Below are 25,846 nucleotides of genomic sequence, written 5' to 3' on the forward strand. Positions count from 1 at the left end.
TCCCCTCCTCTCCTCTCCTCTTCTCCCCTCCCTCCTCCCCTCCCCTCCTCTCCTCTCCTCTTTCCACCAGGGTTATCACTAGAACTTGGTGCCTGCACAACTCCACTGTTTCTTATGGCTTTTGTTTTTATCGGTGATTTAATAATGATTGACAAGATTGTGGGATAAGAGGGATACAATTCCACACAGTTCCCACCACCAGAATTCTGTATCCCATCACTTCCATTGGAAGCTTTCCTATTCTTTCTCCTGGGAGTATGGACCAAAGTTTTTTTTTTTTTCTGATAGAGATAGAGAAAAAGAAAGGGGAGTGGGGAGAGAAAGAGAGACACCTGCAGTACTGCTCCACTGCTCATGAAGCTTCCCCCAGCTGGAAATCTGGGTCGTCAGTCATGGTAAATGGGTATGCAACCCCTCAGGTCCTTAAACCATGTTTTTTTTTTTTTTTTCTCCTCTAATATTACTTCTCAGAGACAAGGGGCAATTGGCAGCAGCAAAGGAAGTGGGCACATTACTGTTTTTCACCTTTCCCTATATCCCTGGGTCTTCTCCCTCAGCCCATTGTCTTTCTCAATCTCCAGAGAGCTCCCTAACTTTTCCAAGGCCTGAGTCTCCCATCCCCCCACCCCACCCTGGATTTCTACAGCCTGGACACAGAGGAGCTGACACTCCTCCCCCCACCCCAAGCCCAGGCTCTTTTGCCTATTTATATTCTCCTTCTCCCTTCTTCCTACTCCATTATATTGATACTTCCTTCTTTTTCACCAGTTGCAAAGCTCCCAAGGAAGGAGCAAGAAGGAATCTGGAGGGAGGGGATGGCAGCAGCATCACAGACATGATAAATTTAACTGCATGGAAGATAAAAATGAATTCAAACTATATGAACAAAAACACCCCCTTCTTCCCCTTTGTTATTTCTCCCTTTCTATATCATTCTCTCTACCCTTTTCTTCCTTCTCAGTTCAAAGACAAAACAAGTCTAGAATATTTTAGGCTTTACTAAAGGAAGGCTTTTCACTATGGAAATAAATCCAGAGTACAGTACTCTAATCTCAGATAACCTACAAAAACCCACAAGTGACAAAATGATAATTCAAAATTTTAGATTTCCCCAAAGATGATTCCCCCATATATATATATATAATTTAAAAGGAAGATTTAATTCATTTTAAAACTGAAAACATGTAATATTTTACTCACACTAATGACCTTGAGTCATTTAGGGCATAGAATTCATTTTTAAAAAATGGGCTTGAGGTGGTCTGGGTGGTAGCAGACTGGGTTAAGAGCCCATAGTATGAAGCACAAGGACCTGTGCAACAATCCCAGTTGAAGCCCATGGCTTCCCACCTGTAGAGGGTTCGTTTCACAAGTGGTGAAGCAGGTCTTCAGGTGTCTATCTTTCTCTCCCCTTCTCTGTCTTCCCTCCTCTCTCACTTTCTCTCTGTCCTATCTAACAACAACAACAGCAGCAACAATAATGGAAAAAAGATGCTGCCAGGAGCAGTAGATTCATAGTGTAGTCACTGAACCCCAGCAATAACCCTGGAGGTAAGAAAAAAAAGGGGGTGGGGGGGAGAGAAACATTTTAAATAAACGTACTGCTTCCTATTTCTCCACATGCAGGTTTGACTGGCTTTTCAGAACTAAACTCAGCGTATTCCAAAGTTTTTTTAATCGGTTCTGTGTTGTTAGGTAAAGGAACATATATTTTTGCCAATAAGGTTGTCCTTTTATGTATTTCGTACAGCTAAATATAAAGGAAATGATTGATAGTTGATTGAAAGTACAGAATAGGGAAAGAAAAAAAACTAAAATAAGAAGTCTCTATAACATACTTTTTTCTTTCTTTAAATTCTAGAATATCAACAGGTGCTATTTTATAGCATTTCATCTATATGATTATGAGAAAAGCTGATGAAAAGCATATGTCCTTAAAGATAAACTACCTTTTATTAGCTTTATGAAAACTGAATAAAAGGGTTATAAATAGTTTTAAGAAAGTAATACATAATATATATATCAAACACTTGACCCTGCCTCCCCCCCAAAAAAAAAAACAATAGGAAGTGCTGGGCTAGCGTGGGGGTGCCTTCTTCCCAGGCGCGTACTCTCTGGGTTGGAGAGAACTCGCCCAGAGCCAGCCTGGGCTGCTGCTTACTCAGCAACTTGGGAAAGAGACCAAGAACTCGTGGCGGAGTGGGAATGCAATGTGTCTTTATTGATCAGAGACAACGCTTTTATAGGATAGAACCGGAAGTGGCAAGTCAGAAAAGGAAATGTCTAGGAAAGGGGGTGGAGGAAAGGAAAAAGCTGGCTAAGGTAGAAACTTTCTTAGCAACTGTTTCGAAGGTTTTAACTGGTGGGATTAATGTTACCCTGCAGGCAGGGCGGGTCTTGAGGTAGAAAGAAGATAGATCAAAGGTATGGAATTAGGTGGGGATCTTTCAGGCAAAACAATTATTATGTAAATACGCCATAGTATCAGAAATTCAGGAATTCAGGAATTCAGGAATTCAGCTGGCTTAATGCCTGACAAGGAGGCAGAGGAAAAAAACTAAGTCTAGCACCATTTGTAGCTACAACAATTGCAAAGTAAATCTACATCCCCTACCTTAACACATTCTAATACATATCTCCAATTTATCATTTCTTAATATTACTTATCCCCTATAAAATAACTTGAATTTAGATTTGTAATTATAAACCTCTCTTCAATTCTCAAACACAACTCCACCCACATAATACACCAATCTTTACTCCATTTATATTTGTAAGAATATGTTTTATTTTCATGAAAGAGAGAGGAAGTTAGAGAAATTCAGAAGGAATGGGAGATAAAAAGGGAAAGAGACAGAGAGACATCTGCAGCCCTGCTTCACCACTCATGAAACTTTCCCCCTGCAGGTGGGGAACTGGGGCTTGAACCTGGGTCCTTGCACACTGTAATGTGTACACTTAACCTGGTGCACCACTGCTTAGCCTCTAGCTATACTACTTTTTATAGTTTAAACAACCTTTTTCCATTTTACAAGCAAATGTTTAGTATTGCTGTGTATTCATGGTTAGCAGAAATTTTACCAGGAGAGAATATAAGCAGATAGATAAATCACAAATCAAATAATTTTATCATTACAGTGAAAGAGACTGGTAAATTACAAGCATATTAATCATAAATATCTTGCCTAGCCATGTAGATTAATCATCTCTTAACAGAAAAGAAATTGCATATCACAGAAAACAGCAGCTAACAATAACTGTAAAATTATATACAGCATGAAATAAGATACAAAAGCAAATAGCAACAGCATACCTCTAAGCAGATTGTTTCAGGCCAGTATATTAACCGAAGATTGAAAATTTGCTGAAACATGACTTTAAAATCAGACTGGAGGGGAGATATCACAGTGCAAGAAACTTGCTTATTGTTATACAGTATTTTCACAAAATACTTGAACTTATGAATTCTGAGTCTCCTCTTCTGCTCTTGCCTTAAAAAAAATCAAACAAACCTTTAAAGAGATATTGGAAAATAAACTAGACAGGAAATATTTTCTTTGAAAAACACACCTGAGCATGTTAAAATATGATAATATTTTGAGGACAAATGGTATCTCAAGCCCAGTAACATTTATGGGCCTTCGTGTGAACAAAAAAAACGTTCCTATTGAGTCACATGCTTTTTAAAAATTTAAAATAGAAAAATAAAACAAAGGTACTATAAATAGTTCAACATTTTTTATTATAATTTAGGGGGTCGGGCGGTGGCGCAGTGAGTTAAGCGCATGTGGCGCAAAGCGCGAGGACCGGCGTAAGGATCCCGGTTCGAGCCCCCGGCTCCCCACCTGCAGGGGAGTCGCTTCACAGGCGGTGAAGCAAGTCTGCAGGTGTCTATCTTTCTCTCCCCCTCTCTGTCTTCCCCTCCTCTCTCCATTTCTCTCTGTCCTATCCAACAACAAATAGCGTCAACAATGGCAATAATAATAACCACAACGAGTCTACAACAACAAGGGCAACAAAAGGGGGAAAAAATGGCCTCCAGAAGCGGTGGATTGATGGTGCAGGCACCGAGCCCAGCAATAACCCTGGAGGGAAAAAAATTATAATTTAAAGAGATTACAGCACTTGGCCATTATAAGGTGTCTTACAAAAGGGGAACTTAAGGATGGGAGAGCTTGAATCAAGAATTCAAAATATTTTACACTTATGTTATAAGACATATAAACACACCATATTTTTCTTTTCTAAAATCTTTTATTAGTGATTTAATATTGATTTACAAAATTATAAATTAACAGGGGTACAACTTTGCACTGCTTCTACCACCAGAGTTCTGTGTCCCCATTCCCTCCATTGGAAACTACAGCAGTTCTCCCAAAGTCACAGATATGGGTTTACTATTATTTCTACAACTATCTGTCTATATTTGTATATATTTGCCCTTGATGAACATTGATGCAAAGATCCTGAACAAGATCTTGGCAAATCAAATCCAACAATACAGCAAGAGAATAACTCACCAAGACAAGTGGGATTCATCCCTGGGAAACAGGGACGGTTCAGCATTCACAAATCAACCAATGTAATTTATCATATCAACAAAAAGAAAGATGAAAATCACATGGTCTTATCAGTTGATGCCGAAAAGACATTTAGCAAGATCCAATACCCATTTATGATAAAAACCCTCCAGAAACTGGGAATAAAAGGACCACTCCTTAACATAATAAAGGGTGTTTACAAAAAATCCACAGCTAACATCATTCTCAATGGGGAAAAGCTGAAAGCTTTCCCCCTAACATTTGGAACCAGACAAGAATGTCCACTACTTAAGCGCATGTGGTGCAAAGCACAAGGACTGGCGTAAGGATCCTGGTTCGAGCCCCAGCTCTCCACCTGCAGGGAAATCACTTCACAAGCGGTGAAGAAGGTCTGCAGGTATCTATCTTTCTATCTCTCCCCCTCTCTGTCTTCCCCTACTCTCTCTATTTCTCTCTGTCCTATCTAACAATGATGACATCAATAAGAACACTAATAATAACTACAACAACAAAAACATTTTTTAAAAAGGCAACCCTTTGTTGAAAAAAAAAAAGAAAAACAATTCTTATCAGTGTAGACATTGTAGAATGACTTTACAGACCTCGTAAGGAACTTGTATTGGAGAGACCAGTGGAATAACAATGGATGCTACAATATGTGAATCTTTATTTTTATTTTTTGCATAAATTGTATCTGTCTAGTTCAAAAGTAAAAAAAAAGGCATACAGACTGGAAAAGAAGAAATTAAACTATCACTGTTTGCTGATGGCATGATATTAAACCTAGAGAACCCCAAAGACTCCACCAAAACTACCAGAAATAATTAATGAATTCAAAATCAATACACGTAAATCTGTGGCACTTCTGTATACAAACAAGGAAAGAGAAATTAAAAAAAAATCAATCCCATTTACTGATAAAAGATAAAAATACCTTGGGATGAATCTCACAAAGGAGGTGAAAGACCTTTATAGGACATTGCTAAAAGAAATAGAGCAGGACACACAGAAATGAAAGAACATCCCTTGCTCTTTGAGGGAAGAATAAACATTATTAATATGACCATTCTACTAAAAGCAGTCTACAGTTTCAATGTAATCCCTATCAAAATTCCAGTGGCATTTTTCAAGCAAACTGAACAACTTGTCCAAAATGTATGTGGAACCACAACAGGCCGTAAGTTGCCAAAACACTTCTGAGAAGAAAGGAAAAATATGCAGGATGTCACACTCCCCAACTTCAGCTTATACTACAAAGCAGTGGTAATCCAAACAGCATGGTACTAGAATAAAAATGGACACTTGGATCAATGGAGCAAAATCAAAAGCCCAGAAATGAGCCCACCCACATACAATTACCTAATATATGACAAAGGGGTCAAAAGCATTCTTTGGGGTAAAGAAGGTCTCTTCAAGAGATGGTGCTGGGGAAACTGGACAGCCACATGTAGAAAACTAAAACTAGACTACCACCTAACACTATACACCAAGGTCAAATAAAAAAAGATTAAAGATCTAGATATTGGACTAGAAACACTAAAATTTATAGGAAAAAAAGTTGGTGAAACTTTGCAGGACCTTTATTATCAAAGATGTATTTGGAGACTTGACCCCCTATGCATGGAAAATGAAAATGAGAGTAAATAAATGAGATTACATGAAAATAAGAAGCTTCTACACATCAAAAGCAAACTACACAATGATAACCAGCCAACCCATAAATGGGAGGACACATTAGACAAGCAACTGATAACAAACATCTATACACAATTGGTACAGATCTATAAAAGAAGCAAAAATAACTCAGTAAAAAAGTGGGCCAGAGAACTGGGTGTTAGGACACTGGGCTAAGTGCACATAGCGTGGAGTGCAAGGTCCTGTGCAAGGATCCTGGTTTGAGCCTCTGGCTCCCCACCTGGAGGGGTGTCACTTCACAAGTGGTGAAGTAGGTTTGTAGGTCTATCTTTCTCTTCCCCTCTTGTTGGATAGTATGCCAGCTCCCCCTGGCTTCTGCTTAACCATATGCCTATATAGGGATAGATTTAATCCCATTCAAAGCTTTGGTCTATTTACATAAATCACTTTTACATTTACATAAAGCACTCCAGGGCATTGGTGGTTCAGTGATAGGATTCTCGCCTGCTCTGCCCCCTCCTTGTCACACTCTGATTTTCACCAGTCACTTTTCTCTCCACCCTCTCTATGTCACATCCTGTTTCCACCCTACTTGGCAAGTATATATAAAGACAGCATTGTGAGTTTTGGGGTACTTGAGTTTAGCTTAGCTCGTTTTAGATTGTGCTGCATCCTGCATGAATAAAGAGATACTGCCTACAGCTCAACCATGAGTCCCTGGTCGTCTGTTACCCGCCCATGAAGCCAGCCCGGCGAAAACAACCTAGCCCAGCGAAAACAACAAATTTCTCTCTGTCCTGTCCAACAGTAACAACAACAACAACAATGGAGAAAAGATGGCCACCAGAAGCAGTGGATTCATAGTGCAGACACTGAGCCCCAGCAATAAACCTAGAGGCAAAAAAAAAAAGAAAAAAAAGAGCCAAAGTTTTCTAAACAGTTTTCTAAAGAAGAGATACACACGGCCCATGGACACATGAAGAAATGCAGTACCATTTCTGCTTGAGTCCTTCTCTCCCTTCCCTCCTCCTGCTGTCCACATGCAATCTACAGCCTTTAGATAGTGATGTTCCTTTTTCTCTCTTTTTTAAAAAATATTTATTTATTCTCTTTTGTTGCCCTTCTTGTTTTATTGTTGTAGTTATTATTGTAGTTATTATTGATGTTATTGTTGTTGGATAGGATGAAAAGAAATGGGGAGAGGAGGGGAAGGCAGAGAGGTGGGGAGAAAGACAGACACCTGCAGACCTGCTTCACCACCTGTGAAGCGACTCCCCTGCAGGTCGGGAGCCCAGGCTTGAACCAGGATCCTTATGCCGGTCCTTGCACTTTGCACCACATGCGCTTAACCTGCTACGCTGCTGCCCAACTCCCCTTTCTCTTTTTTTAATTATCTTTATTCACTGGATAGAGACAGACAGAAATCGAGAAGGAAGGGAGATAGTAAGAGGGAGAGAGAGAGAGAGAAAGAGAGAGACCTGCAGCCCTGCTTCACCACTCATGGAGCTTTCCCCTGCAGGTGGAGACAAGGGGATTGAACCTGGGTCCTTGTGCACTGTAGTGTGTCTGTTAAACAAGGTGCATCACCACCTGGTCCCTATGTTTCCTTCTTTCTTTTTTCTTTTCTTTCTTTCTCTCTCTTTCTCTCTCTCTCTCTCTCTCTTTTTTTGCCTCCAGGGTTATTGCTGGGGTTTGGTGCCTGCACTATGAATCTACTGCTCCTGGAGACCATTTTTCCCATTTTTGTTGCTCTTATTATTATTGTTGTTGCCATTGCTGTTGTTGTTGCTGGATAGGACAGAGAGAAATTGAGAGAGGAGGGGAAGACAGAGAGGGGGAGACCTGCTTCACTGCCTGTGAAGTGACCCCCCCCCAGCAGGTGGGGAGCCAGGGGCTTGAACTGGGATCCTTACAATGAATGGTTCTTGAGCTTTGCGCCATGTGTGCTTAACCCGCTGTGCTACTGCCTGGCCCCCATATGTTCCTTTCTTTACCAGATACCCCAGCTGCTGATGAAATGTGTTACTTTATTGTAATATTTATTTTCTCATGTAGCTTCCTGGGCCAGTGGGGGGTGGGAATGGGCGGGAGGGATGGGTCACGGTCCTTTGGTGATGGGAATGGTGTTTATGTACACTCCTAGCAAAATGTCGACATATAAATCAGTAGTTAATTAATATGAGAGGGGGAAATCAATTGTATGTCTCAAAGGTTCTCAAAAGACAAACTGAATCTTTTTAATAGATAGGCTACGTGTTTGATATGCGGACTCTCTCAAAAGCCTAGACCAAGTAGATCAGAAGCTTCCAATAGCACAGCTATATACAAGATACTGGGTACTGTACAGCAAACCATAACAAAGGGACTTTTCAAAGTTAACCCAATTAACAAATAATGTGATGATAATATTAACTATTGATTGTCTTTTTGAACCCTAAGACAGCAGGAACCTCACATCTTCACTATAGAGCCTCTACTTCCCCCAGTCCTGGCACCCTTGGATAGGGCTCACTTTCCCGTATGCTTCTCCCAATCCATACCAAATAATATTGCATCCGCCGATCACAACCTAACCAAAGCAACGATTGCCATCTCAACATGCTTCACCTCAGTGTGTATCCAGAGACTTCACGTGTGGAATGACAACCCTTCAGCTTCATTACTCGGGTGAGACCTTTCCTTTTATAGTACACTCTAATTTCATCTCAGGTAGTTCACTTTCTAACAAAGTCCCATAACCTAGACATACACCAGTTTCTGTGAGAGAGAGCTTATGTGCACACGTATCCATAAACTACTGCAAAATATATACCTGAAAGCAGAAGTACACTAGAGTTTGCAGTGAGTATCTCCCTAACACTTCCTCTCCACTATTCCAATCTTGGGATCCATGATTGCTCAACAAATTGTTTGGCTTTGTATGTTAACTCTCTTTTCAATCACCAGGTTCCAGATGCCACCAGGATGCTGGCTAGGCTTCCCTGGATTGAAGACCCCACCAATGTGTCCTGGAGCTCAGCTTCCCCAGAGACACACCTTACTAGGGAAAGAGAGAGGCAGACTGGGAGTATGGACCGACCAGTCAACGCCCATGTTCAGCGGGGAAGCAATTACAGAAGCCAGACCCTCTACCTTCTGCAACCCTCAACGACCCTGGGTCCATGCTCCCAGAGGGCTAGAGAATGGGAAGGCTATCATGGGAGAGGGTGGGTTATGGGGATTGGGTGGTGGGAATTGTGTGGAGTTGTACCCCTCCTACCTTATGCTTTTGTTCACTAATCCTTTCTTAAATTAAAAATTTAAATAAAAAAAAATATTTATTTTCTGGGGGAGAGCCAACATTCTGTGAGTAGGTGGCCATACCTCCACCAATTCTAGGACCTTTCATATCTATCCTTGGCATCATTCTTTTTTAAAGAATCAAGCTTTGGTCTGGGGAGAAAGTAAAAGTGGCAGCACTTAACTTGATGCCTAGGCTCAGAGGTCTCAGGTCCAATCCCTGGTAACCACCAGAATTCAAAGTTGAGCAGTGGTCTTATTTCACTTGACATTTTAAATGAATAATAACAGCTATGCCACACTTTAGCAGTGACTTTGAAAAGAGTCAAGATATTAGAAAGCACATTTATTTCTGACTTCACTTCCACAAAGTTTCAGCAGGGATTTTTGAGTACAAACATCTTTTCCTTTTTCTTCTTTGCCTCCAGCTTCTATCTTGTGACTCTTGTTTTCCCCACTCTTTCATTCTGATGGCCTTTTGCATGTGCATCTTACAGAATAAACTCTATCAATCACTTTTAGAAATAGGTATAGGACATATAAAGCTGAGTTTCATTGCTATGTTTTTCTTTTTTAAAAGATGTAATTTATTTCCACTAGAGAGGAAGAGACTAGAACCCACTCAGCCCTGGCCTATGCTGGTGCCAGGGAATGAATCTGAGAAATTGAGAGAGAAGGAGAAGATAAGAGAGGGAAAGAGACATTGAGATTCACCTGAAGCCCTGGTTCACCACTTGTGGAGCTTTCCCTCTGTAGGTGGGGGCCAGGGGCTTGAACCTGGGTCCTTGCGCAGTGTAATGTATGCACTCAACCAGGTGCACCACCTGGTGCCTACAATTTTGTTTCTTACAGTGGCTTTAGATTTCAACCACCTGGTGCCTACAATTTTGTTTCTTACAGCGGCTTTAGATTTCATATATCTATACCTAAACAAAAATTACTATAACATAACATAACATAACATAACATAACATAACATAACATAACATAACATAACAACATATCACAAAGCCAAGTTAATTTATGTTTTATGGCAGTCATGAACTAGGAACATTACAATGTATAACAGCCTTTATTAATATAAATCCTCTCCATCTCTTTTTACTTTATTTATTTATTTATTTTACCAGAGCACTGCTCAGTTCTGACTTATGGTGGTAATAGGGATTGAACCTAAGACCTTGGAAACTCAGGTATGTTTGTTGTTTGCTTAACCATTATCTCCTGGTAGGTCCCCTTCATCTTTTTTTTTTTTTTGCCTCTAGGGTTATTTCTGGGGCTCGTTGCCTGCACTACAAATCCATTGCTCCTGGAGGCCATTTTTTCCCTTTTGTTGCCCTTCCTTGTTGTTTATCAGTGGTGTTGTTACTATAATTGTTGTCATTGTTGTTGGCTAGGACAGAGAGAAATGGAGAGAGGAGGGGAAGGCAGATAGACACCTGCAGACCTGTGAAGCGACGCCCCTATACAGGTGGGGAGCCGCGGTCTCCAACTGGGATTCTTATGAGGGTCCTTGTGCTTTGCGGCACTTGGGCTTAACTCACAGCGCCTACCGCCCGGCCCCCAGTCCCCTCCATCTTAAAGATGAAGATAATACCAACTCCATAGAGCTAATAGTAGCAATTAAAAATGCATTTATAGGGCGCTGGGCGATAGCACACTGGGTTAAGTGCACATGAAGCAAAGTGTAAGGACGGGTACAAGGATCCCGGTTCCAGCCTCTGGATCCCCACCTGCGGGGGGGGGGGGTGAGGTCACCTCATAAGCAGTGAAGCAGGTCTGCAGGTGTCTTTCTCTCCCCTTCTCTGTCACTCCCTCCTCTCAGTTTCTCTCTGTCGTATCCAACAACAACAACAGCAGTAGGACCAACAATAACAAAATGGAGAAAAGAGGTTCCAGGAGCAGTGGATTTGTAGTGCAGGCCCAGAACCCCAGCAATAATCCTGGAGGCAAAAAAAAAAATGCATTTACAAAATATATTTAAAAACATAGCCAAGTGCCTAGTATGTGGTACTAACTCAATAAATATATTATTATATTATTATTTATCACTAACAATATCAAATGCTTACAGTGAACATTTGGATAAGCTTGTTAATTCTGCAGTGAAAGAAAGTTTTGGTATCAAGGATATTTGCTTTCCTTTTTCAACATCTGTTTCATCAAATTCTGAAGTTAATTGTGACAGAATCTGGAAACAAACAAACAAAACCCACATATATAATTTACCATGTAAGTTCATTGTTTTAGGACCGTTATTCCTAAGAACTAAACTTTCGGGAGTCGAGCGGTAGCCCAGCAGGTTAAGTACAGGTGTCACAAAGCACAAGGACCAGCGTAGGGATCCCAGTTCATGCCCCCGGCTCCCCACCTACGGGGGAGTCACTTCACAAGTGGTGAAGCAGGTCTGCAGGTGTCAATCTTTCTCTCCTCCTCTCTGTCTTCCCCTCCTCTTTCCACTTCTCTGTCCTATCCAACAACAACGACATCAATAACAATAATAACTACAACAATAAAACAAGGGCAACAAAAAGAGAATAATAAATATTAAAAAACTAAACTTTCACCTTTTCTGCTCTTATTAAGTAGTTTGAGTGTTTAATAGAATTGCAAGATTTCAGGAGTATAATTTCATACTTATTTCCTCCACCAAAGTTCATCAGTGACTGCCCCCCCCCCCCCGCCACAGTACTGCCACAGTTCCCACAAAGTCCAAGGGACAGTTTGGTTACTAGTGTTTTTGCAAGGTCATTTGTTTTTTGTCATCTATCTAGTCGTCTGTCACTTATCTGCTTATTTCACTTAGTATGATCGACTCCATTTATCTCCTTCAAAACCACGGCTTCCTAGTATATCAAACAATGTCATATTATAAGTAGTTAACTACTATAAGTAGTTCCAACATCAATACCTCCTGTTTTCCTCCATTCTGAAGCGTTTGTCCTCCTGCTTTCTTCTCAGTCTTAGACATTTCTGACACTTCTTGTTTATGTTCATCATATGTATTCACTTTCATCCTAGTCAATAATTCATCCCATCGTTTAAAGCAGAAAAATGCAAGTATTTGAGTGTTAGTAGGAGTCTTGCCTCCCCCACACCTACCTGCCCCCACACAACAAATCTTTTACAAAGTCTATTTAAAATTTTTTTAAATTAATTATTATTGGATAGAAAACAGAAATTAAGAGGGTAAGGGGAAATAGAGAGTGAGAGAGACAGGGAGACACCTGCAGCCCTGCCTCACCACTCATGGAGCTTTCCCCCTTTGAGCACTGTTATGTGTGTGCTCAACCAGGTGCATCACTGCCTGGCCCCAAAGTCTATTTTTAAAGATGTGTTTATTTACTTGAGAAAGAGAATGATTGAGACAGACATCCATAGAGAGAAGCTGAAGCTCTGTCGTCTATGGCACCAACAGTCAAACTCAGGACTTCATGAGTATAAGTCCCATGTTCTACCATGCGTTATCTTTCAACTGTATAACCAGTTTTATGCCTCATGGAATTAGCAATATCATAAAATAAGTATACATGCATATACAACTAGAGTTTTCACAAGGTTGTGCTCTATTTTCACAGATTTTTTGCCCCCTACTCAGTAATTTTCCAATGGCATTTATAGCCCTTCTAAGGACATAAAGAAGATTTTGTTCTTAGTGAGATAAGAAGTATTAATCTAGGGGGCCAGGTGGTGACACACCTGGTTATGCACATATAGTACTAAACTCAAGGGACCAGGTTCAAGTCCCTGCTCCCCACCTACAGAGGGGAGGACACTTCACAAGCGGTGAAGCAGGTCTGTAGGTGTCTATCTCTTCCTCTCTCCCTCTCAATCTCCCCCTCCTCTCTCAAGTTCTCTCTGTCCTATTGAATAAAATGGAAAAAAGGGCCACCAGAGCAGTGGATTTGTAGTGCAGGCAACAAGCCCCAGCGATAGCCCTGGAGGCAAAAAAGAAAAGTATTAGTCTAAGTGCACATGCCATATTTCTTCTAGTTTTTCTTCACATTTTTTAACCTGTGAGAGGTATATATAAGCGTATGTGATCACAGCTGTAAATCACAGCTATACTCCTTGGTGTCTATAAAGTTCGTGACAATACTTCTACTCCCACACTCATCCCTATTTCTATGTGACTTATTAACTCTTAATTCTTTGCCATCACTGGGGTTTCACCACTCCTGGCTTATTTTTTTCAGATAGAAAGAGTAAAAGACACCACAGCACTGAAGCTTCCCCCAATGTGGAAGAGCCTGGCTTGAGCCTGGGTCATATGCATGGTAAATACAGGCACATAAAGTATGTGAGCAACAACAGATGAGTTGGCTGAGCAAGTTGTGATATATATATATATATATATATATACACAATGGAATACAACTCAGCTATAAAAAATGGTGACTTCACCGTTTTCAGCCAATCTTGGATGGACCTTGAAAAATTCATGTTAAATGAAATAAGTCAGAAAGAGAAGGATGAATATGGGATGATCTCACTCTCAGGCAGAAGTTGAAAAACAAGATCAGAAGAGAAAACATAAGTAGAACCTGAACTGGAATTGGCGTATTGCACCAAAGTAAAAGACACTGGGGGGGGGGGAGTATACAGGTCCTTCAGAGGACCTAGTGGGGGTTGTATTATTATATGGAAAACTGAGAAATGTTATGCATGTACAAACTATTCTATTTACTGTGGAATGTGAAACATTAATTCCTCAGTAAATAAATTTTTAAAAAGTATGTGGGCTATTTTGCTGGCTCTTCTAGTTGTTAACTCTTATTTAATAGTAACTATTGATACACACCAGGCAATGTTCTAAGTACTTTGCACAAAGTAACTTATTTTATTGTCAAAACCACCTTAGGAAGTAGGTATTATATTTATTCTTTCATTATTAATACACACACACACACTTGGTTATTTCGGGAAATAGATGGTTTGCAAATTAACTTTTCCTGAAAACTTAGGGGTTTATTCTTTGCAGCACAAAGTTTAGTTTTTCAATGTCTATCTTTTAAGGAGGAGATTCTTTGATGAAATATATGTTCTGTTTGGGATATAGAATGCTTTAGAAAAGAAAAGTCTGGCAGTTTCTCAAAATGCTAAGCACAGTTATCAGGTGAATTTGTAATTTCACTCTTAGGTATATACCAATGAGATGTAAGCGCCCATGTTTACACTCCATCCATGGAGCTTCCATGATGCCATGTTACTCCTGTGTGGTATCAGGGGCTAAACTGAAGAAGGTTTCATGGTAAGGTGTACACTCTACCAGGTAAGCTATCTGATAACCCTAAGCCTGTTGATTAATTTTAATTTCTTACCAGACTACTGCACATTTCTGGATTGCGGTGGGATAGAGGGTTGAGCCTGGGACTTTGAAGCCTCAGGCATGAAACCAGTAAAAATAAAAAGAGCAGTAACTCACCTCTGAAATTGTAACTTTACTGGGGTGGTTATAAACCCTTGCTGTTGCCGAAGAGATTTTAACTGTTTCCAAGTCTTTAATAAGCTGTGTATTAGGGAGGAGTCCTTTTCCTTTTCTATGTCATAGAGGTGTTTGGTGTTACTACAGTAATATTAGATTAAAAAAAAAATGTGTGAGTAAGAACCACATCATGAAAAATGGCTGTAAGAATGTATTGGACTGACTTTTCTGGACTGCCTACTCTACCACCTTATGTTTCCCCCTCATTTTATCTACATCTTGATATAGAAACTATACTTTCATTTAAAGATGAATTTTGGGAGTCAGGTGGTAGCGCAGCAGGTTAAGTACAGGTGGCACAAAGCACAAGTATTGGCGTAAGGATTCCGGTTCGAGCCCCTGGCTCCCCACCTGCAGGGGAGTCACTTCACAGGTGGTGAAGCAGGTCTGCAGGTGTCAATCTTTCTCTCTTCCTCTCAGTCTTCCCCTCCTCTTTCCATTTCTCTCTTTCCTATCCAACAACAATGACAGCAATAAAACAACGATAAACAACAAGGGCAACAAAAGGGAAAATAAATATTAAAAAATTTTTAAAATTTTTTTAAAAGGATGAATTTCTTTTTACCTTAAAGACTTTTCACTACCCAAAAGTGTTCTTCTAGAATATATATATATGTATATATATATATGTATATATATATTTGAGAGGTTAATGGTTTATATCACAGTTGTTGGCACATAGCTACAGTTTCTCAGCTTGTTATGATAGGTGTCTGCAAAACACTCTCAACTACCATCCTAGGTCTTTTCCCATCATCCTGCACCAGGATCTCAAAAACCCTCCTCTCCCCTCCCATCCCTCTTCCTGGACTCCTTCCCCAGAGTCCTTTGCTTTGATGCAATACACCCAACCAGTCCAAGTTTTATTTTGCATTTCCCCTTTCTGTTCTTTTTTTTTTTTTAAATTCTGCCCATGGGTGAGATCATCCCATATTCATCCTTCTCTTTCTGGTTTATCTCACTTAACATGATTCCTTCAAGCTCCATCCAAGATGATCTGAGATTAACATAATACAAGTAGATTAAAAAGTACTAGCAGAGACTTAGAAAGTAGTTCACTTAAGAGGGTGTGCCTTACCATGTACAAAGCCCCAGGGGCAAAGCCCAGCAGCAAGTGGGAGAGGATAGACGGCACTAGGGGAAGATCCACAGTGCTGTGGTATTTCTCTATTTCTCTCTCTCTCTCTCTCCCCTTCTCTCTCTCTCTCTCTCTCTCTCTCTCTCTCTGCCTCCCTCTATCCCTCTCTCCCTCTTTCTCTTCCTACCTCTCTATCTGAAGTGGAAAGAATGAACAAAAAACAATCTGGGAGAGGTGGAACCTACATGTACACAAGGCGCCAGTGTCACAGAAAAGTATTAACATACTCTTAATAGTTTTTTATTTAGCATGTGTTTTTGAAATACTAAAACTAAACTAACTTCACATGATACTTTTTTGTAGTATTTTAATAGGTATGAGTCATAAAGGAAAAGTCAGCAGCATTGCTCTAGTTGCACAGAGTTGATTTCAGGTCTCCTTCATACATATTTTTTGCTTCCAGGGTTATTGCTGGGGACTGGTGCTTTGCACTACAAATCCACTGCTCCTGGTGGCTACTTTTTCTATTTTATTGGATAAAATGTAAAAGGCAGTAGCCTTGAAATTCCCTTTTTATGCAGTTGTTTGTTAAGTGCTTTTAGTATGTCTTGCTGAGTGAAGTAGAAAAATTCCTTGCCCCTTCCCCCTTGAATAAACAGGACCTAATCAGTGAAGGCCACCCATTGTTCGAAGGACCCTACATGGGGACAAGCCTTATCAGGACCTTTGAACAGACTTTGTGGTGTGCTGCCTACCGGATGGGTGGTCATAGCCAATGGCAGGAGGATGTGGCGACCCTGCCTGGTTGAATTCTATTGGTTGTGTGATCTTACTATATTTGAAACTAGCCCGCGCTTTGCTTTGAATGGATCATGCTTTTGCTAAGTTTGAAATGATTGGATCTTGTGTTTGCTATAGCCTGTTATTGGATGTAGGTTGATAAGGTGATGTGCTCCCCCTCCCTGAGTGTAGTCTGAATTCCTATAAATTGTATGGTTCGGGGTCGAGCTTGGTAGACTAACACCAGTCACCATCTCGGCCCGGATTGCAATTCGTCAATAAACATCTTTGCTTCCTTACAGTGGATGGTGGTTTGATTTATGCTCGCTAACATTTGGAGGCCCCAGCGAGATCCCTCAGATGGGGATTCCTGAGGACACCCCATCCTGGGTCCGGACCCTCGGAGGCCTTGGAAGCCCTGCCCGGCGCCGGTAAGTTAGGCCTAAATTTTGTGCGGTACCGTTTTCAGTTTTGTGCCTCCGGAGGACTGGTAGGTCAGGCCTGATTTTTGGTGCACATCCCCGCGGGGCCTGAGGGTCTGTGGATTGCGGGACGCCGCGGAAAAAAATCCCAGACCGCGGTGCTGAGAAGTGACGACTTCCAGGCCGTTGGGGCGGGTCAGACTGGTGACGAATCTGAAAGAGGATCGACACCCTAGGGATCTGAGAAGAAGATCCGACAGCCCCGGGTAGGCAGGGTGGTAATAGGACTTGAGAGATAGTTCACGCCCTGACCGCGATTTGTCTTTTGTGGCCACTCTCTGTCTGTCCTTTTTCTTTCTCTCACCCTTTGGCAATTCGCGAAAAGGCTGAGCTTGATAGTGCAACTGAGGGGGTCTGGCCAGAGCTACTCTCTGGTGATTCCCGAAGGCCTAACTGGCAATATTCCTTAGTAGCGGCGGCCGGAATGGTAATTGCCCAATCTTGACTGAATGGATGGTCTGCTGCGTGTGTGTGAATGTTATGTGCCTCACGGCCTGAAAAGCTACGGGGCTTGAGTGGGCTCTAACCTGCGTGTCCGTGGAGTCGTTTCAGCTAAGTGGGGGTTCTCAATGTAGTTGAGACCTAGACCGGGGATCATACGGTCACCCCTAAGCTAAGACCCCTTAAGGTCCCGCGAGGGGCCCGGCCAGGCGAGCATTGTTGTGTGCCTGACATCCGTCAGATGTCAGTTCCTTTTCCCCACTTACAATCTGCCTTGTTGGTCTCGCAGCATTTGCGGTTTGTCTTTTTGTTTGTCTCCTGCCATTATTTTGTGTTATGGTACCACAGGAGGTTAAAGGTTAAAAATTTTTAGAAAAACTGGAGTCTCCATTAATAAAAACTACTTGCAACCTAAAAAGGGAAGAAGGTCCCAAGTGGACACCCTTTGGGTTGATAGGGAAAAAGTGTGTGAGAATGAGAAAACGGTGTGCCAGCTGGCTGTAAGAAAGAGTATAAAAAGAACCCATGAAATCTGGGGTGTTAGGTATTGTCTGGACATTTGTTAAGCGCGCTTGTCTGTCTGTGTGTGTCTTGTCTGTTTGTCAGTCTGTGTTTCGTGTTCACTTACTTTCACTTTGCAGGAATGGGCCAGGCGGCATCTACCCCACTGGACCTGGTTACTCATAGTTTGGGGGTAGGAGTGCATAAATATAAACTCATGACTTTTTGTTCCTCAGAGAGGCTCACCTTCGATGTAAGATGTGTTTCTGTGCTATTTTGTGTCCCTGTGTCTTTTTGGTCAACATTAAGAAATCATCTCAGAGCGACGGGACCAGATTTGGTTCCGGCCTGAAGTTGCCAGCTGAATTTTGCCTTGTCTTTGTCTCTCTTTTAAGCCTGAGTAGCAGAATCATGTCCTCAGGCTAGTCCAGGCAGGACCCTGAGGGTGCCACCCTGCCCTCACAGGAGTCAGGCTAGCTGGTCACAGCAGGGGCCTGGAGCCGGGCCAGGCAGCAGCTCTAGTGCAGGGGCGACACCCCGCCCTGCCTCGGTGTGGCTGTGACCTGGGACGGGTCCATGGGTGCAGATGGGTGATAGTGCTAGCATGTGTGTGGCTTTACCCATGCCCCCCAGAGCTGACTGGAGCTGTCTGAAACTGCCCTTGGTCCTCTTGGGCTCCTCGTGGAGAGAAGCTGAAAGAATTTGTTTCTTCCTCCTTGTTTTTTTTAGGACTAGTTAAGGTTGTCCTAGGAGCTATTGGATAAAAGAAAAATCTTAGTATATAAATGTGAGATGTTTCATCTTGAAAAATTGTGTGAGTGCAGATCTAAATTTGTGTTTGACCAGGTATGTTGCTAAGATGTGTCTGTACTGGTTAAAAGCTGCTCTTTTCCCCTAAGCAATCATCCCAGATATATAAATGATAAAAAGGTGGCTATGAGATGTCTTACATGTTTATATGTGTGTTTTAGGTTTGTTTTTGTGGCCTAAGAAACGTTAATCTTAAGGTTAAAAGTGTAAGTAACTTTAAAGCTGCATTCTTATCAAAGTTCTTTAAAAAAAAGAGTTCTCAATACAGTTCTTATGTGGTAATATAAGGGTAAAAATTCATTTGCTAAGACAGCTAAAGATTTAAAGTCTAAAGTATTTAATGTGACAATTCATCTTCTCCAAATTGATATGCAAATTATCTATTTTATAGATATTGGTCCACAGCAAATTTGGCATTTGTCTGACATTGAAAATGCTTTGAGAAGTCACTAGTATGTGTTAACTCTCTAAGTAATTATAGTTTGTTTAAAGTTTAAAGAAAAATTTAGTTAAACTGAATTTGGTTTAGAGATCCTGGTTATGGAAATTGCTACAGGAGGTTAAAAAAATAACTTTTAAATGTATGCTCTTTAAAATTCAAACAGAGTCTCTCAAGTTAGGTATCACACACTGAAGATGTGTCTCTATCTCTTGTGTGAAAAATGACAGAAAGGTTATTGACATGTAAACGTTTTAAAATACCTTCTCAACTAAAGAAGTAGAACTGGCTTAGGTGAGTGAAAAATAACACAGTGGTTATATTAATGATTTTCTAGCCTGAGGCTTTTGCTCTGGTTTTCCTCTTTATATCTTTCTGCTTTTAAAAATTATCTGGTTTGTTTTAAGACGCTGTCAGAGATTTATTCTTGACAAATGGTATTTTTGGTCTGATAGAAGATTTGTTTTGGCAAATCCTGATTTAACAAAATTATTATTTTGAATATTTAAGTTATGAGGTTTATTTTAGCCCTTTAAGTTGCCATATTAGAGTTCTAAGGGGTAAAATCTATTAAGAGTTTTATATCTACACTTATTCATGATAGCTTTGTGATGAGTAAAGATCTTAACAAAAATTGTTTTGATATTGTGCTTAAATTGTCCAAGCAGTTTAAAATAATGCTAAAAAAATGGTGATCATTTTATTATGTCAACACATTAGATATTGACTTTATATACTATACTGGTATATCTGTTTGTTAAAAAGACCTTCAAAAATTACATAGAGATGTATAGGCAAATTCTGGTCATTAGATTGTCAGTTTTGGTAAGCTCTTAATCTGGTTTTGTGTATGTCTTACTGGTTACAAATGTAAGAGTACGGCAGTGATACCCCTTCAATCATACTGCCAGGTTCTTTTAGGGGGTCTCCAAGAGGCAGTAAAATGGCCCACAAATTTCTCTAAGGTAAATAGAATGACACTAAATTTGGCCTTTTGTTGCTCAAATCTGCCCCAGGTGTTAGAAAAAAGTTACAGAAGACAGAAAGATTTTAAAGAAAAGCTGAGAGATTGCTCAGAGGGTTTTTAAGAAGTTGGTAAATGTTTTGACATTAGACTTTGGAAAGAAAGAAAGAAAGAAAGAAAGAAAGAAAGAAAGAAAGAAAGAAAGAGAAAGTTGGGGCAGTGCCCAGAGGGAAAAGGAAAGTCAGAAAATTGGGGGCTAAGGGAAGAGAAAGATCAGTGATGTTGCTGCAAAGAAAAAGGACACTGGAAGAAAGGCTGTTTTATCAACAAGCCATTTAGACTGCTTGTGGATGAACTTAAAGGCATAAGCCGGGAAGTGCTGACCCAAAACCTTGGGCCATGGCACAGACCCGTTGCCTATTTGTCAAATATTGGACCCTGTAGCTGCTGGATGGACAAAATGCCTGAGGACAGTAGCACCTGTGGCACAGCTGGTAAGGAAAGCAGACAAGCCATCACTGGGGCAAGTCCAATGCCCACCTAACCTGCTACCAAGTTCTGTTCCTAGACCAGCCATGAGTGAAATTCAGTGCTGCCACCGGCCTGAACCCTGCCACCCTGATGTTGGAGACGGATCCTGAGGCTCCCTACAAATGCATGACTGCCAAGAGGTATGCCTTTGCTACATGGCGTGTGCATGGAGCATGTGGGGAGAGAAGATTCCTGACTCCCACCGGGAAGATGATCCAGCAAAAGAACCTACTGGAGGCCGCATGGACCCTGCAAGAAGCAGCCGTGACCCATTGTTCCGGACATCAGAAAAGAAACTAGAGGGCAGATGAAGCCACTTGTGCAGCTACACAACAAGCAGAGCCAGCCTTGACATTGATTCTACTAGGCTCCCTGCTTCCAAAGGACTCTGGATACAGTAAGGAGAAATAAGATGGGCAAGAGATTAGGACTAGAGACTAAATAGATTTTACAGAAGTAAAATCAGAGACTTTTGGGTATAAGTACTTGCTGATATTTATAGACACGTTTTCAAGTTGGGTAGAGGTTTAACCAATAAAGTCTGAGGGGGCATAGATAGTGAGCAAGAAAATTTTAGATAAAACAGTGCCCAGGTGGAGAGTTCCCTCTCACCATTGGTTCTGGTAAGCAGACATTCACTGTTTTTGTGTCTCAGTTAGTGACCCGAGAAATGGGAACAAATTGGAAATTTCATTATGCTAACGAGCCCCATATCCCTGGGCAGGTAGAGAGATAAATTAGACCTTAAAGGAGACTTTAACTAAATTAACCCTTGAAACTGGCAGAGGATGGGTATCGCTCCTGGCTCAGGCCCTTCTGAGAGTACACTGTCTCCCATTGTAAACAAACTGTCTCCCTTTGAAATGGTTTTTGGCAGACTGCTGCTGTCATGATCTGTGATGCTCTTGTCTCTGATCCATTCCACAACTGTTACCAAGTTCTTACAGATCTCCAGCCTATATTGCAGGACAATTAGAATGCTGTGCTACAAGCCTTTGGGAAGGACCCTGTCACCTGATGCCTGCTCCACAAGGCACACCCAGTGAGAAAGACCTTATATTGTGATCCTGAGTACACCAACTGCTGCAAAGGTTGCCGGAAAGTGGCACTAGATTCATCACACTCCTTTGAAGAGGACAGTTGCTGATCCCACTGACCCAAGAGAAAAAAAAGATGAAGATGAATCAAAGATTTGATTCTCGGATAAGACAAGTGGGGAATGTAAAAGGCAGTAGCCTTGAAATTCCCTTTTTATACAGTTGTTTGTTAAGTGCTTTTAGTATGTCTTGCTGAGTGAAGTAGAAAAATTCCTTGCCCCTTCCCCCTTGAATAAACAGGACCTAATCAGTGAAGGCCACCCATTGTTCGAAGGACCCTACATGGGGACAAGCCTTATCAGGACCTTTGAACAGACTTTGTGGTGTGCTGCCTACCGGATGGGTGGTCATAGCCAATGGCAGGAGGATGTGGCGACCCTGCCTGGTTGAATTCTATTGGTTGTGTGATCTTACTATATTTGAAACTAGCCCGCGCTTTGCTTTGAATGGATCATGCTTTTGCTAAGTTTGAAATGATTGGATCTTGTGTTTGCTATAGCCTGTTATTGGATGTAGGTTGATAAGGTGATGTGCTCCCCCTCCCTGAGTGTAGTCTGAATTCCTATAAATTGTATGGTTCGGGGTCGAGCTTGGTAGACTAACACCAGTCACCATCTTGGCCCGGATTGCAATTCGTCAATAAACATCTTTGCTTCCTTACAGTGGATGGTGGTTTGATTTATGCTCGCTAACATAAAACAGAGAAAAAATGAGGGGGTGGAGGTAGAGAGGGAAAGAGACAGAGAGACACCTGCAGATTTGCTTCACCACTTGTGAAGAATCCTGTTAGCAGGTAGGGAGCCAGGGGACTCGAACCAAGATCCTTGTGCTGGTCCTTGCTCTTAGTACTTACTATGTGCGCTTAACAGGGTGTGCCACCACCCAGCCCCCGTCTCTTTCATATTTTACAACTTCTTTTTAAGTGTGGTACGCTGTAAAAAAGAAATCCCATAATAAATGCTTGATGAATACTTGCATGACTTCAAACTCACTTTATCTGCCAGTCATATTCTTGTAAATGTTTTCTGTTTAGCTGTCCTAGTTCCAAGTTTTCACGGACTGATGTGACAGTGTTTGTCAGTGCTGTAAGCTGTAACACAGAAAAGACAGCTTTTTCTACAATTCACCCACTGGTCACCATTATTTCAATGTACCTGTAAGTCTATGTAGTAGAAGCCCAGACACAGAACTTTGTGTGTAGGACTAGTTTGCATTTCGAAATATGTTTCATATAAACACCCTGGGACAGGACTAAGAACCTCAGTGTTTGATAAGCAACAAATACTTTACCTTGAATTTCCCAGGTTATCAATTCATTGGTTAATATAAAGAAATGCCAATGACTTAATATGGCTCACTGAGCATAGAAACCTAATTTATCACTCACCTAAAAGCTCATGGATACATGCCAGGAGCCATTTCTCTGCTTTATAGATGATAAGCTTTGAGACAACGGAACCCCTCAAGACAAATGTTAATTCCCCCCTGGGAAGGCCATTTCCCCTTAGGTAAACCATTTATCAGTAATCAAGTGAGTCAACACAAGTGAGTCAACACACAGTTTGGTTCCTGCCATTTGTTGCAAGGAACATTCCTCTTTGAAGATTGCTCCCCCTCCTCCTCCTCCAGCACTTCCCCCCTCCTTCCCCAAAGCCTTATAATGTCTGTGCACACAATAAAATTTAGAGCTTGATCAGAAACTTGACTTGCTCTCGTTCTTCGCGTCTCTTGTCCCTATCATTTCAGGTCTCATTGGGTTCCTAGCCCCTGCTCACCGCCCTGCTGGCCGGGGCAGATACAGACAAATAAATCTTTACCCACACTAATTGTCAGAGTCTAGTTAATATATATGTATATATACTTATAATTGTATTTACAGTTAACTCTCTATAGTAGAATAAAAGCATAACAATATAAGAAAACAAGGAAAGAGGAGCCATTTCAGATCGTGCTCCTATTAAAAAAAAATCATCTGTGAACTCAACAAACTACAACCAGGATTTCTCCAGAAACTCACTAAGCCACAAGCATCAAGTTTCAGAAGCTACTGTGATTTCATTCTGAACTACATGGCAGAAGACCTCACTAAAGTGTCCTGGAACCTCCCCTCTCTAGAGCCTTACACAACAAGGGCAAGATAGAAACAGGCTGGGCATATGGATCTACCTACCAATGCTCATGTCTAGCAGAGAAGCAGTTATACAAGCCAGAACTCCCACATTCTGCACCTCCAAAATGATTTTGATCCATACTTCCAGTAGGGGATAAATGATAGGGGGGAATAATGACCAGAGGGCTCAACGCTTGCTCAATTCCAATTCCATCAGGACCCAGAGGGAAAAAAGGGAAGAAAAAGAAAAAGAAAGAAAAGAAAAGAAGAGAAGAGAAAAGAAAAGAACACTCAGAAGCACTAGGTGTGACTTAGAAAAGAAGGCAGGACCACAGAAAAGAATGGACAAATGTATATAAGTATAGATAGACGGTTATAGAAATAATAGTCAGCTCATATCTGTGATCTTGGGTGAACTACTGCAGTTTCCAGTGGAGGGAATGGGGACACAGAACTCTGGTGGTGAGAAAGATGTGTAATTATACCCTTGTTATCTTATAATTTTGTAAATCAATATTAAATCACTATCAATAAAAAAATTTTAAAAAGAAAATGAGAAAAAATAAAATCAAGTATAAGATTTCCTGCACAAAGTATAACCCACAGAGAAACATCCATAGAGGACATACAGAGAGAAATAAAGCTAAAAGAAATGATACCCTGAAAATGTGCAGGAAAAATCTGTCATAGATCCCGTAAGGATCCTGGTTCCAGCACCAGCGTAAGGATCCCGGTTCCAGCTTCCAGCTCCCCACCTGCAGGGGAGTCACTTCACAATCGGTGAAGCAGGTCTGCAGGTGTCTGTCTTTCTCTTCCCCTCTCTACCTTCCCCTCCTCTATCCATTTTTCTCTGTCCTATCCAACAATAATAACATCAATAACAACATTAACCATAACAATGATAAAACATGGGCAACAAAGGGAAAAAATAGCCTCCAGGAGCAGTGGATTCTGGTGCAGGCACTGAGCCCCAGAGATAACCCTGGAGGGGGAAAAAAAGTCTATATCCTAAACCAGCTTAATATACTTATATAAATGTGTTTAACAGATAAATATTTCACTCATTTATTTGTCTGTCCCTGTCCTGTTTAAACCACATTTAATCATGAAATTATGACTGAGTAGAATAATTACTTCCTCATTATTTTCTTGAATACTCATAAATTTGAACTTCCATATAAATGTTAACATTAAGTTTTCAATTTTAAAAAAAAATCTCATTGCCTTTTCAATTGTGACTGAATTACACTGTTATATTATATTTTTCAAAAACTCCTCTGGCCCTACTTGTCCCCAATATGGTTTGACCAAAATGGTCATACATTTGAGAAATAACCTAAGAAATTACTTTTGGTCCTAAGAATCAGTAACGATTGTGATGATGAGGATTCTGAAACATGTCACAAATAATGATCACAGAAGATATTCAGAGAGGTATCTGCTATGTGAAAAATGCCTGCTGTGGCTTTATTGCTATTAACAGGTGGTATTCTAGTGAAATAAAATAGATCCTGCTAGATCAGACTTTAAAAATGGTACAAGGTGGGGCTTCATGGTGGCACACCTGGTTGAGCACACATGTTACAGTACGCAAGGGCCCAGGTTCAAGCCCCACGTCCCTACCTGCAGGAGGAAAACTTCACAAGTGGTGGAGCAGTACTGCTGGTATCTAT

General features: G+C 41.0%; 1 protein-coding gene across 1 annotated transcript in view; it reads right to left on the reverse strand.

Moving 5' to 3' along the window:
• Window positions 1-25,846, reverse strand: part of CC2D2B (coiled-coil and C2 domain containing 2B) — a 155,096-nt gene that overhangs the window by 96,029 nt on the left and 33,221 nt on the right. Inside the window, exons 10-15 of the mRNA XM_060201996.1 lie at window positions 23,056-23,153; window positions 14,881-15,021; window positions 12,367-12,472; window positions 11,528-11,646; window positions 3,314-3,491; window positions 1,603-1,750 (exon numbers count right to left, since the gene is read on the reverse strand). Coding sequence (XP_060057979.1) covers window positions 1,603-1,750; window positions 3,314-3,491; window positions 11,528-11,646; window positions 12,367-12,472; window positions 14,881-15,021; window positions 23,056-23,153 — 790 coding nt within the window. The remainder of the gene's footprint in view (window positions 1-1,602; window positions 1,751-3,313; window positions 3,492-11,527; window positions 11,647-12,366; window positions 12,473-14,880; window positions 15,022-23,055; window positions 23,154-25,846) is intronic.

The sequence above is a fragment of the Erinaceus europaeus genome, chromosome 1 (genome assembly GCF_950295315.1).
Source record: "Erinaceus europaeus chromosome 1, mEriEur2.1, whole genome shotgun sequence".
In the NCBI taxonomy this organism is placed as follows: Eukaryota; Metazoa; Chordata; class Mammalia; order Eulipotyphla; family Erinaceidae; genus Erinaceus; species Erinaceus europaeus.